Genomic DNA, 13,407 nt, shown 5'->3' on the forward strand with positions numbered 1-13,407 from the left:
AAATCCCGAAACTTAGAAGGCAACCTACGTATATTCTACACATCATCCGTGGATAAACAATTCTCTCTATCATGGCATTCGTTTGAGATTCAAACCTACGCCACCAGGTGTTAGACCCTCCTGATCGGTGTAAATTTGAGTTATCCACTTTGATAGAATAATATGAATGGAATACACTTGTTTACGAAACAAACATGTGTTTTAGTTTCAATGGAAAGAGAGAAATATTAGCAAAAAATTTACGATTGATTGTTTACAACAGAGATTATTTCGGAGGACCAAGTCACGTTTTGTGAGTAGAAGTTCCATATTTATCAATCTTTGGTTGAGCCTTAAACAAATAGGAAAACATAGTATTTCAATAGATTTCCAAATTCAAATAATATTTCTCAAGTATCAATTTAAAAAAATACGGCGTATGAAGTTTAATTTTTTTTAAGGTTTTGATTACACTTCATTAATACGCTGCATATGTTACTGGAAAACTTTTTTCGCTTGACAACGCAATTAATTAGAATAATTAGTACACAGTGGTGCTGGGTTGAACATTCATACTAAGCATGAAGGATTTATTTTGTTTTCTGTCTTCTGCCTGAACGTAAAGTCAAACAGTAAATATCCGTTGCATGATTTTTACATTGGTACACAAACGCATATTTTAGAATGTACATGTAAATAACTGCACCGATGAAAATGTGTATTTTATCATTTTGTTTTGGTATATTTTATTTCGCTTTTACCCACATTGCTCTGATCTTCAAGTCCAATATTTTAAGTTCGTGGAGAATTGAAGAGTGCTTTCAATACTCTAGTGGAATAATCTTTACAATTATGATAGGCGAAGGTTCATACACCATTTTGATGGGTGTCAATAAGGGAAGATCAAAAGGCTAGGAATGGCGTGTTATGGATATCCAAGGAGTACGATAATGTAGGTGCAGATGTTGTTTGTAGCGTGTAAAATATGATCGAATGTCTCATAGACTTCGAGCAACTATCGGTAGTGCTAAATAAAAAGGTGTTCATAGCGATCGTAAGCTGCGATGGGACTGTTGAGGGCTGGATGGTTGTGTTACGATATATTTGGCCGGGTAGAGCCGATCTTTAGACATCATTTAGACATTAGATGGAAGTTGTTCATCTCGAAAATGTTGAATCCTGCCAATCAGCCTGTAAAAGTTCCGCTGTTTTTATTCAAACAGATAACATCACACCAACGATAGATTAGCGTGACGATGTGTCAGCGATTTCCGGTATTACCTCTTGTTCGTCTTGGCCAAACACTGCTGGATTCAGGAAGCCACCACGTTTTCCAAATCTGCAAAAGATAATGCATGAAAAGGAAACATGATCAAAGGTAACCATTCAAATTGCGCGTATAAACGATACACCAGGGGTTATATTGCATGCTTGGTAAGACATAATACGTCCTTAGTCGTCAGTTGTCGTCCTCTTTTTCTAACTGGCCGCATGGAAATGCATAGGATTTTGTGAGATCACACAACGGATAAGGGAAGAGGGGATCGATTGAGAAGGATTTGCGGTACGGATTCGGTGATAGCGGCTCACCTGGGTCTAGCGTCAGTCGAGTGTGCTCTGTCGATAGCTTCTAGGATGAAATATCCAATAATTTTGTCAAGTCCCGAATGAATACCGTTTATATTGGGGGGAAGTTCACTTCGTACCAACCTACAAGAAAACACAGAGACACACACAGATAGATGAGATAGAAAAAAGAGACCAGCAAGATGGCTGGACTATAAAAGGAAAAGTGTATACCCATAATTACTCACCCTAGCTCCTAAGAGCTAGTTCAAGCAAATCTGTAGTAAAGAAAGTAGGTGCAGTAAAACTATGTTTTAAAAAGAAAGTTTATCTTCTATAACACTCGATGCATTACAAAATTCGTATTAAAATGGCAATAAAAAGCATTCGACTATGCCTATCAAAAGTAGTCGCTTATAGTAAATTTAACATTTATGTAATGACCCAGGAGCTGGGAGTTTGACGCCCCGGTGATGATCGGCTAAGAAGAGGGCCAGAAAAGAGTTATTTTTTACTCTTCACTTGAGAGTTATGGTTTTACACTTGTTAAAAAGTTATGCTTTGACCCCTTCCTCAAAACCTTATTTGAAACACTTCCAGGAAGCATCGGTTCAAATTCATGTCTGGACAAAACTTTCTATTTTATGATATTTAGTTGTTTTGTGAAGTCTAATGTAACAGTTACAATTAATGTATACTTAAAACAATTGAAAATTCATCGTTTCCCTCCGTGCCTTATAAACCCTGCTGTACAACATGAATGGATACATCTGAACATATGGCTGTGTCATTAGGATACAGTAGTGGTCAGCGGTGCACACATTTTCGTATTCAGGTTCTTTTCGGTTCTTTTTATTAGTACCGTGTATGAGTCCAAATTTGTGGTTGTATTAATGATAATCCCGAAATTGCTACTAATTATTATTGTTTCACGTAAAACGTAAAACGTATTATTATTGGTTTGTGCTACATAAATAAAGATTTTGTGCATTTTATGATGTGCTGTTTGTTTGCCAAGATGTGTAGCGATCGTACATGCTTGTTTTGTTTATGTTTGTAAAACATAGTTTCAAATGTAAAATTTAGATGATTTTGTTAAAAAACAGGAATCAAACAAATATTCAACAACATTCTCGGTGCTTAAATTTGATGGGTTTAAAGTTTCAGAGGCGACAGTTAAGTATTCGTCGAGTTTTTAGTGTACATACAAATAAAAACTAAAATATAAAATAGAAGATAAAATTTTGGGAAGAGAACAAATGTTGAACTTAAAATCGAAAGTTTAAACAAATATTCCTGGAAACCGAGTGGTTTGTACTAAATCTAGGAAACCTTTAAAACTAATATAATCGTACTTCTTGCACTTAAAACAACATAATATTTTTATGTTCAACCAACCAAGTATTTTCTTTTGTGCCTAGATTTAATGTTGAGAACTTGTCTGTTTTATATGGACAATGGACCTAACATTACTAATAGTTCACACTTCCCACGTATATCATTTACCTCTACTATAAAACACTACTATTTGTGGAAAACAATGATTAGAAAACTATATGTAGGCACCATATTCACCGTTTTAATCCTTCCTCACATGAGTGATTTATCTACATCCGTACCTTGTAACCTAGGGGTGACTATCACACTTCCGAGTGGATTATTTACTATTGAACGTGTACGAACATGCTCTTTTCACAAACATGTGACTATGCGTCACATGAACAATTTGAATTATGTAGTAACTCAAATTTCCGAGTGGTTCTAAACATTTCGCCGCTGTGCAAATAAATTCCATTAACTGAAATAAATGATCTAGAGTCGGATAAAAGAGGGATGAACGAAACATTTTATCGTGACGAAGATTTTCTTTCAAAGAGGGATGCTTTATGAAGATAATTTTGATATAATATCGAGCTGTGATTTTAGATAATATAAATGAAACAAACAATAATTTTTCAATAATAGAAGCTTGGCATACATTGTTCATAGCATATGCTCTGCTTGGGCTATGCCTTAATGGCTATACTTTAATTTCAAAATATGTTTTATTAATCGTAATGAAAGGAACGGGAAGCTTGAAAAACTGGGTTTCTTTTGACAGGAGCCTTAATCGTACTGATTATAATTGTTCTAACCAACGTACTTTCAACAATTTTGTACCGGTGGATCTCTTATCAAAGCAAACAGCAACAAGCAATGTACAAATCTCTTGGCTGTTTGCGAGCAAAGAAAGTAATTTAAGCCACTGTGGCAGAGAATTTAAATCTCAGTACGTGCCGTAGACTTTAATGCGGCAGTAGCCTTACAGTGATACCGTGTGTTGTTGAATAAAACTGCTTTGTTTAGTGCTTTGCAATTCAGGGCATTTTGGTTTTCTCCAATGTAGCTAGCAGACAGTTTACTACGAAAAAGTTTGATAACATGCGTTCCGAAGTGAATCGAACTCCGGTTTTCACTGTAGAAGGCAGTAAAACACTGACCAACGGCCTGCCCATAGATCTCGAATCCAAGAGTTATAGTTTTGATGAAGTGCTGGATATTGTTGGTAATGTTTGATCGATCATGGGTTAAATCACCAGCTTTAATTAAGTTGATTCCGGCTAAACAGGTTTTGGAAGGACCACACTGCACATATTTATAGCTTCCTCTATGGTTATGATGGCAGTTCTGAACGAAACCATGGGTATTTCTATAATTATTCCTGCATCACAGTGTGACTTAAGTCTATCATCAACCGACAAAGGCATTTTGACCGGAGTGAGCTTTGCAGGTAAAATGAGTACATAAGGTTGAAATAATGAATGAAATAAGAATACATAAATATCTCTCTGTATATTGTTTAAACATTTAAACGGTTTTATGAATCGGTTATGATAAATTTGGAAAAAAATTGTGTAGAGAAAATCTAATTGTAGAAAGAGTGACATGTATCCTATAAATTCACACAATGTTTTCTAAGCACTTTCCATGTGAAGCAAACTCCATGATTTGGATACAGCTTTGCTGACGTGGAATTGGCGAGCACTGCTTATGACTGTTTATTTGATAACAACAAACCTTCAGAGATGATTGTTGTCGTCACGGATTATTTTGTGAGCCACGCGACATCAATTTATAGCGTTGTTTACCCAAACTACCGAGTAGGTTCAGATGAAGATAAAAGAGTCGTGATGAGTTACGACCGTTGTAATAAAATCTGCAGAAGTGTTACTAAGTGAACTCTAGAATATACAAGATTGAACTTGTGCAGTTGCTGATCGTGCGTTGCAGTCTATTTTTATCTCAAAAGACTTATTTTTATCTAGTTTGATAAGCAGGATTAATTTGCCGTTTTATTTTTCCGACTACAGGTCCGTAAACAGAATCGTAAAATTGTGTTGCGTAGGAAAATTTCGTAGTTTTGTCAAGAACAAAAAAATGAAACGTCTCCATCAGTTTATTCATGATATAATATAAGTATAGATAATTTATCATGAACACTGCGGGATAAGTTATCAGTGTAAAAGGAATCTTTCTTTGCTCATCGTGTTTGTAGTCGCAGCAAGAAGTACGGTCAGAAGGAACTCATTTCACGGCTCATTAATTAGGGCAGTGACTTAATATAGAAGTCAGAAGGTGGATTTGAAAATCGAGCACAGAGTATCGGACGATGGATGGTACACGTGGAAGTTTTCTTTTCATTACCCATTTTTGTGAATATCCATTCCAGGAATCATCGTTTCGTCACACTTCTGGGGCTATATGGCGGATACAAAAGGTCGCCGGAGTACACTCATTGTGTCGTTGCTTCTGACCGCCCTATGTGCGCTGGTGTCAGGTTTATCGATAAACTTCACCATGATGGCCGTAACGCGTTTCCTAGTCGGAGTGTTGTAAGTAGAGTGCGACCCACCCCCGTGGTTGTGACTTGTCATTATTAACAGGAATTTTTGCGATTTTTCATCTGTTCTTATAGCATTTCTGCACCTTCAGCTACAGTCTTTGCGTACCTGGGAGAATTTTTTAAGACCGTGAACCGCACGATGGTGATAACGTACGCCAGCGTGGCTGTGGGATTATCAGCTGTTTTTACAGCAAGTAAGTATCTGAAACAGGAGCTTTTAAGTTTACGTTTCCATTTTAATTCGAAATAATGGTGGTGCTGTTGGTTCGTTGACATTTTGAACCCGGTTCATGTACTATATTTTTCTTTCCTGACGCGTTTGCTCTGGTTCAGCGACTGGGTGGTACTTGCTTTCCTTCGAATGGTCGCTGGCACTTCCCTTCACTGACCTGATGCTTAGGCCTTGGCGTTTTCTTTTTTTCGTCTACACATTACCGACGCTAATCGGCGCCTTTTGGTTGATGGCACTCCCGGAAAGCCCGAAGTTCTATCTATCCCGAGGTCGAGAGTCCGAAGCGTTCGCCATTCTGGTGCGGCTGTATCTGGAAAACCACCCCAACACCACAGCGAACGACTTTCCTGTCAAATATATCACACCTGAACCGGGGCAGAAGGATCGTAGCGTCCCCTCGAGTAGCTCCGGGGGATTCTATCATATAGCGAGTAGTGTTTGGAATCAAACAGTACCTCTATTTAAACGACCTAACTTAGGAAATTTTATCATCTGTTGCGCTGTGCAGTTTGGGCTGTTTGTGGTGTAAGTGTGAATGAGAGATACATGATATTGTGTTCTTTACCGGATGATTTCATCTCATTTCATACAGGTCCGCTGGTATGGGACTGTGGTTCCCGGACATTATCAACCGACTGACCACTTCCAATGCAACTGATGTGACCGTCTGCGAAGCCTTAGATGCATCATTAATGAGTGATGCAGCTGCGTTCTTGGAAGATGAACGCATAACTGTCGCCGCCACATGCAATGATAATGTCAACGAACAGGTCTTCATCTACGCCATCACACTCGGCGGACTATACACGGCATTGTACCTTGCAATGTCGGTTCTGATGCGCAAAGTGGGGCGTAAGTGTTTGGTAGCGTCCAACCTGTTCTTATCTGGGTTTTCCGGAATCGCCCTTCAATTCGTGGACAATCCGGTTGCGATGGTGGCGCTATTCTGCGCCTTCCTTGTGTTCGCCGGAACATCGATCTCTGTTCTCAACGGAACAACCGTTTCAATCTTTCCCACAAACGTACGTGCGATGGCCGTGTGCCTCAGTCTCATGATGGGACGGTTAGGAAGTGTCTTTGGGAGTAATCTTGTAGGACTTATTATGGAGCAAAACTGCACTTTCACGTTTCTGTTCTTTGCCAGTGGATCTATTATCTGCGCTATTCTTACTCTCTTTTTACCCAGTTAGCGGATACTCTCTAATAAACCATAGTTTAAATCTTGATCCAATCCAATAATACAGTTTTGTTTGCATCTGTTGATTTCTTATCCAGCTTATGCTATCGAAAAATTACAAAGGAAAATCGATTCGAACATTCTAGTCTATTCTCCACAAGCTACCACAAAACATATTATTCGTATTCATTTCCCTCTCAAAAGTATATGAACGAACAAAATACAATGTGATGATCATTCGTCTTAGCTTTTCCGGGTCATTATAGCTAATGAAAACAGTAACAAAAACTATTCGCACATGTTGGATGGTATCAAATTTCTTTTATAAATAAAAACAAACTTTTGCCGATTGTCGACGCTCGTTTCAATATTTAGTATTATCGTAAGAAACCGAATATTTGGATCCGACCGCTGAGTAAGACATTTTGGTTCAAACCGGCTCCAAACTAAATAAGTATCGCCACTCTACCGTTAATTGATTGTTTGACATCAGTAAGAGAATTTTCTATCTTTTGTTGTCTGTGTTCAGAAGTACAGCAACATTCTTTTGATGATTAATATTCGCAAAGATTCCATATACTTTCAAAATAAAACAATAAAGAATATTTTAAAACTAGTTTAGTTATTCCTTTCAAAACATAAGCTTAGATTTACTCTGGAAACATACATACATCTTCCTGTAACACCTGCTCATAAACGGCTTTCTTTTTATTTATGTTTTGTTGGATCACAACAGTGTTTCGCAGTATTCAGACCACTAATTTCGATGAAGAAGAAAACGTTTTCCTGAATGTTTCGAAATTAACGTAACGAAACGTCGTTAAGAAATAAATTTTCATCTTGTTTACATACTTTTCAACAAAATCAACGTTAGCTATTACTTTTATCTTTCAATTAATAAGTTTTCTGGCGAATTCCTCAAAGTTTGGTTATATTAATTTTGTCTCAAAATACAAAATACTTTCCCCATTGTTTAGCATTCGTTTAAACAAGTAACTCGTTTTAGAAGGTTATAGAAACACTTTTCGTTCCTAACGCCAGCAGCTGACTTATCAAATAACTGACTATAAAACATTTTTCTTTTGTTACTCTTCGACTCTGATTATATACTGGACTTTCCTTTCATTAGTTCGTTATGGTTTTTATAATTGATTTTTATGTTATATTATTAACAGTAAGTTATCCACTATTATAAGACTGACCCCGTTCCAATCTATTAACTGTCGATCATTAAAAAAGATTTATGAATACTGTAGAAAATTTGGACCTTTTCTTATCCATCGTTTCGATGTCATGACGCGTTGGTGTTGGAGTGAATTTGGAAAAAAAGCTCGGAGCCTCCTGCGGTCGCTCAGTCCGCGCACAGTTAAACCCGCCACTGGTTTAGATGAATGTAGAAGCGATATTTGAACACCAATTTCGATCCAAAATGATCCGACATAAGCATGGTTGTAAACTCTATTCTTCTAGCTGAAAACCTTTAACCGTGAAAAGAATTTGTAATAAAAGAAACATGCTGAAGCATCTGAAACTCGAAACTCAGTCGGTTTCAGTAGCCGTAATAATGTTTCCATGTAAGTTTATTTTTAAAGAAAATGATGGCTGTTTGCGATGTCAGAAGGGCGTGTGAAATTAAACTATTCCACTGCATTTTACTTTGGAGTAGGAAGAAAAATGGTGGTAAGATTTAGAACACATAATTTGTTCTGTATCGACTAATATTGGAGCCGAATGAAATAAATATTAGTGAAATGCTGGATTTACTGCCATCATTTATCGATTTAACATACTCAGTATGGATAAGAAAAGGTCTAATAGAAAAGAAATTGTCTAATGGCTTAAAATAAAATTTAGTAAACCCGATTTCTAATGTAATTGTTGACCAAATGTATATCATTAGTTATCAGTCAGTAACATGTTCAAATACTCAATGTGTTTTCGCATGACAACTATCAGTCATTAATTAGTTTGTAATGTTTATATGTCTCCTACTCTGGTCTGTTGCTATGGTCTTTGTTCTTCGAAGGAAGGAGTAATGCTGTTAGAAGTATTTTTGCAAGATTGTGTAGACTTTTCCATTCTCTTCTCATCTCCTCTCGTTACCCAAACTGGTAAAGAAGCTGCAGGTGACCAGTTTACCACGATCACTTCCTCAGTGGCTTTTCTTTTATCTCTCAGGTGGCTTGAACTTTGCTTATTGCCTTTGACAAAGTCGGTTTGAGGTAACTCCTTTAATATGCTAGAAACATCTTATGTTTTATCCGTATTCCGCAATTCGTAAATCGATTGAATTCATTCCATCGCCAGCACCCAGTGGAATTGAAATTTAAGTGATAGGTATCATATCACGACGGCATTAGCCTAATACAGCGAAATATTCGTTTCGATGTCATTTTGGATGACGCCATGATTTCCTCAACTAGCGTGAGTGCTGGGTACTTTCAAACACACGACAAATAGATCAAACAAAAGAACGGGTAAAATTGTTTTGGATTTGTTTGTCTTTTTTTTACTGTCTCGGGATTTTTCTCCGTTTTGTACAGTTGACTCTCCTTTTGTTCTTGTGGCGGTTTACGCCGGTATCAAATAACATTGACGGCAGCACATCCTACAGTTCCTCCACATGCGAGCGGAAAACGTGTTTTTTAGCATTTTTCTGTTTGGAATGCCTTTTCCACTGACGTGCTTGAAAATCACTTGATAGAACTCCATCCTGTTTGGTAAAAAATGTCATTATTGCATAACTCACACAAGCTACGAAACTTTCTTCAGAGCAATAAAAAAGTTATTTATTTAAAACCTGGATACGATGGTTAGCTGCAATCCTATCGGAGGCAAAATTGCACTATTGATCCATCGTTTATTGAATGCGTAATCCTTTGTTTAAAACACTCAATGAAAAATATAAAATAATTTCAGTAAAAGGAATTCAACATCGAGTAATAATTGAAAATGTTAACAATTGCTACAAAAAAGCACAATTCTTCTAAATAGTAGAATTGAAAAACAGATTTTGGTGTTTACTTGTTACAAACTGAACATTGCTTATTTACAAAGAACTCCTTGAAAAGGATGAAGTGTGTGTTGTGTAGTATTATCATCTTATTCTCCGTTGGTCCGCCTGCCGGCCAAACTGTGTTATTCTTCAAGGTTATTCAGATAAAAGGGAACCCCTAAGCCTAATTATTTTTTCGGCAGCATTCAGATCTAGTACAAGGAACTATTTCTTCGAATGTTTTGTAGAATACTGTGATGTAGAGGACGATTATATTCGGTTGAGATCGTGTTAAGATAGGAAACAGTGCTATAAATATATTAAACTATTTTAATCTAGTTCCAAATCAAACATTGCTTAAAGGGTGTCCCAGAAAGTATAAGCACGATTTCTAAATTATGTTTCTGGAAAACGGATGACGCCAAACAGTTGATTCTTCGGGTGTTTGATTGTTTACATTCAAACCTACTAGATAGTGCATCGAAACTATTTTTTCAACCGTTTCTGTTAAAATGCGAGGCATTTCCGTCAAAAAGCGCAAAAGCGTTCTGCACAAATGGTGTTCGACTCCTTACATTTCGCTAAGGAAATTGGCGAAATCGGTAGGTGTGAGTATCAGAGCCGTACGAACCGCCATCCAAAAGTTTCGGGAGGAGTCCAGCTTCGAGGATACGCCGAAAAGTGGTCAAAAACCTGGTCCCATCGACCAACAGTTGAACCGGGAAAGAGCAAAAGCATTCAAGCAAAAATAGGAAAGTTCCATTCGCGATGTGGCTCAACAAATGGGTACGTCAAAAAGTAACGTCCAAGGCAAGATTGAATTTAAAATCGTACAAAATCCAAAAGAAATCGAAACGGAGTGCAAATTAGGCTGCATGCATTAAACATCGGGCCCGGAAGCTGTACGACAAGCTGCTGTGTGGTCAACCCTCATGCATCAGTTCGACGAAGAGTCGACCAAGACCAGACCAATTGAGATATTTTGGGCGCTAACGAAGGCACACTTGAGAAAACATTTTAAAGCTTCGAAAAACATCGACAGTTTTAAAAAAAAACTGTAAAACCGTTCAAAAGTGTCGAAAACCGTTCATGACAAGTCTGTGCTGAGCCATATCGGAGGCGACAGATCAAAAGTGCGGTCATTAGCATACGATTAAATTTTTAAAATTTTTGTTTTTCGCAAATAGTCCAGAACAGAACCCAAACACAATTTATGAAACAAAAATTCAGTTTCTGGAACAGGTTTTCTTTTTTACCTAATTTTGAAATCGTGCTTATACTTTCTGGGACACCGTTTAGTATCATGAAAGGCCTTAAGGCTTCGAATTGATACGGTCCCGGCGATAAGGAAAAAGAAACGATTCACAACGATGTCTGAGAGCGTTGATTGGTAGAGTATTATAAATTAATGACGCGTTGGTGTTGGAGTGAATGGTGAATTTAAACTCGCACATGTACCAATAACATGACAATGATCGACATATCATCTTCACAACATTCAGCGCAGGCATGATGGGTTGCAAGAGGTAGTGCAACTAAGGATAGACTGGGTCAGTCCACGTAATCTTGGCTGTGAAGGTAGTGTAAACCTGTGGTTGTAATAACCGATGGGCGATGACCTTTTAGTGGGTTACTTCAGCAACGCAATTCCATCTCCTGCTAACATACAGGTTGGTATTGGTTGGGAAACGATTGCGATATTTTTTTCATTGCAGGACCACCTGTGATTGTTTCTGCGTAAGGTAGGTCGGGCGAAATTGGAAAGTAATCAAAGATTCTTAGGTAGATGAGAAAAATGTGCTCTCTCCTTCCTTTCTTATTTCACTGACCAACTTATTTATTATTTTCCTCACTTTATCGTAGGTACTGAAAGACCATCCATGGAACAGCTCTAGTGGTAGGGAGTCGATACCTAGAGGAAAGTTCAACGAAATTGTAAGAATTTCAAAAACCGGTAAAACAAGTATTCCAAAACGATGCGTTCAGTTCGTAGGCGAACCTCCAACTCTTAGAGCCTCTGCTTGCTATTCCAAAACCCTAGTGAAACTTCACTGGACAATTGAATGCATCCTTCGTAATCACGAGAAGTTTGTGGCGGCCTAGCCCAGCTGGAGTTCTAGCCAGCACAGAAGGGCAGAAGGACCCGCAGGCAGTACAGTGTGCGAAGCTTTGCAGGGAAATGTAATTTCCTTCGTAACGGTGGGGAATACCCGTGAAGCATACACACTCTGACCTGTCATCGTTATTAATGCATACTGAGCTGATTTACGGCCGAACGGCCTTGACCAGGACCAAGGCTTATTCGATCGGTTTCGATACTGATGTTGTTGTTCGAGACAACGCCCCACGATCAACTGACGACGACGACGACGACGACGACGTTGGTGACGGTTGTTAAGCAACGTAATGGGGTCCCAAGTCGAATTCCTCTCAAGCCTTTTTCAAAGAAGTCAGTAGCCCTTGGTAGGCGCCCTGGCACTTACCTCGGTCTAGCGTGTTGTGCATGTTTAGTCTCCAGTTCCTGCAGGTACCGGATGGCGGCTGCTACCGAGGCTGCATCGCTGTCCTGCGGCCGGGCGGCGGTCAGTGTGCTGAGATCGACGATCAGGGTGCAGACCATTAGGGCCACGATCAGACGCTGAGTAAAAGTGGTGGAAGCCATCTTTCTTGTGGTGCTGTCTTTAGTAAATGCCGTTGAGGCTTCGGTATCTTCGAGTGGGTGCATCCCACAAGCGATTTGCAGTTTCCCCGCGACATGAAGTGATATTGAAAAATGAAAAGAAATATTCAAACAAATTAGGTGGAGTGGGGTGTGTGTGCAGAAAGGACCGTGAACAGCAGCGAATGAGAAAGTAACTTTCATTGATTGGACCTTTTAGTTTTCATTTTCCATTCTAGCAATCGAAATGATGAAGCGGAAAAGAACACAGAACAAGAACATGAGAACAATATACTACAAATAAGGTACAAATTCACATTCCTCTCTCAATTTATTGGAAAACTCCATCATGGGGCAGGCATGGCCGAAGACAGTCGTTACGATAAGAACAAGAACTTTGGCTATTGAAATATAGATAGTTTGCATTTCGCGATCATTATTGTACGTAGCGCTTTTTGATTATTGTCCTAAAGCATGAGCCTTTCAAATATTGCTTTTAAAAACTTTCCTGTTTGGTTAAATTGTTATTACTGGCCGTTGTGAAGGAACAAAGCTACTGGCGAAAGAATAATGAATGACATAAATTAGTCGTCCAGTTATGATCAGAAGCAGGGACGAGGAAAAGTAATGACCGTAGTTCCGGAATCTCCCGGAACACCCGTCTTTTTGCCCGGCAAGCGTTTATGTTTGACCAACACAACGTGGCTTATCACTGATTTGAAGTTGTGGATTTTAACCTTTTGTAGACATGTGCTCTTTCGGTGCCGGAAGGAGATGCCGTAGATTGGTAAATGTAAAAAATTAATGCCAACGGAAATGGCTACAGCAGGTCGCTCGAGTTTGCCCACGCTTTTCGCCCTATCTTGAAAACATATTTTCATAGACCTTTTAGACGCCGGAAGTGGGTGAGTAAACA

The 13,407-nt window shown here is 38.5% G+C and overlaps 2 protein-coding genes across 2 annotated transcripts; one reads left to right on the plus strand and one right to left on the minus strand.

Annotated features, from left to right (window-relative positions):
* Nucleotides 1–541: 541 nt before the first annotated feature.
* LOC131261183 (neuropeptide F-like) lies at nucleotides 542–12,494 on the minus strand. Its single transcript, XM_058263139.1, has 4 exons — nucleotides 12,316–12,494; nucleotides 1,570–1,689; nucleotides 1,261–1,318; nucleotides 542–1,184 (listed from the first exon to the last, which is right to left on the minus strand). Exons 1-4 carry the CDS (start codon nucleotides 12,492–12,494, stop codon nucleotides 1,116–1,118), a joined length of 426 nt encoding a protein of 141 aa, XP_058119122.1. The 3' UTR covers nucleotides 542–1,115.
* Nucleotides 3,967–6,850, plus strand: LOC131260801 (synaptic vesicle glycoprotein 2C). Its single transcript, XM_058262626.1, has 6 exons — nucleotides 3,967–4,090; nucleotides 4,154–4,315; nucleotides 5,255–5,417; nucleotides 5,501–5,622; nucleotides 5,762–6,185; nucleotides 6,253–6,850. The coding sequence occupies exons 1-6, from the start codon at nucleotides 3,967–3,969 to the stop codon at nucleotides 6,848–6,850; spliced, it is 1,593 nt and encodes a 530-aa protein (XP_058118609.1).
* Nucleotides 12,495–13,407: the final 913 nt, after the last annotated feature.

This window comes from Anopheles coustani, chromosome 3 (assembly GCF_943734705.1).
Source record: "Anopheles coustani chromosome 3, idAnoCousDA_361_x.2, whole genome shotgun sequence".
NCBI lineage: Eukaryota > Metazoa > Arthropoda > Insecta > Diptera > Culicidae > Anopheles > Anopheles coustani.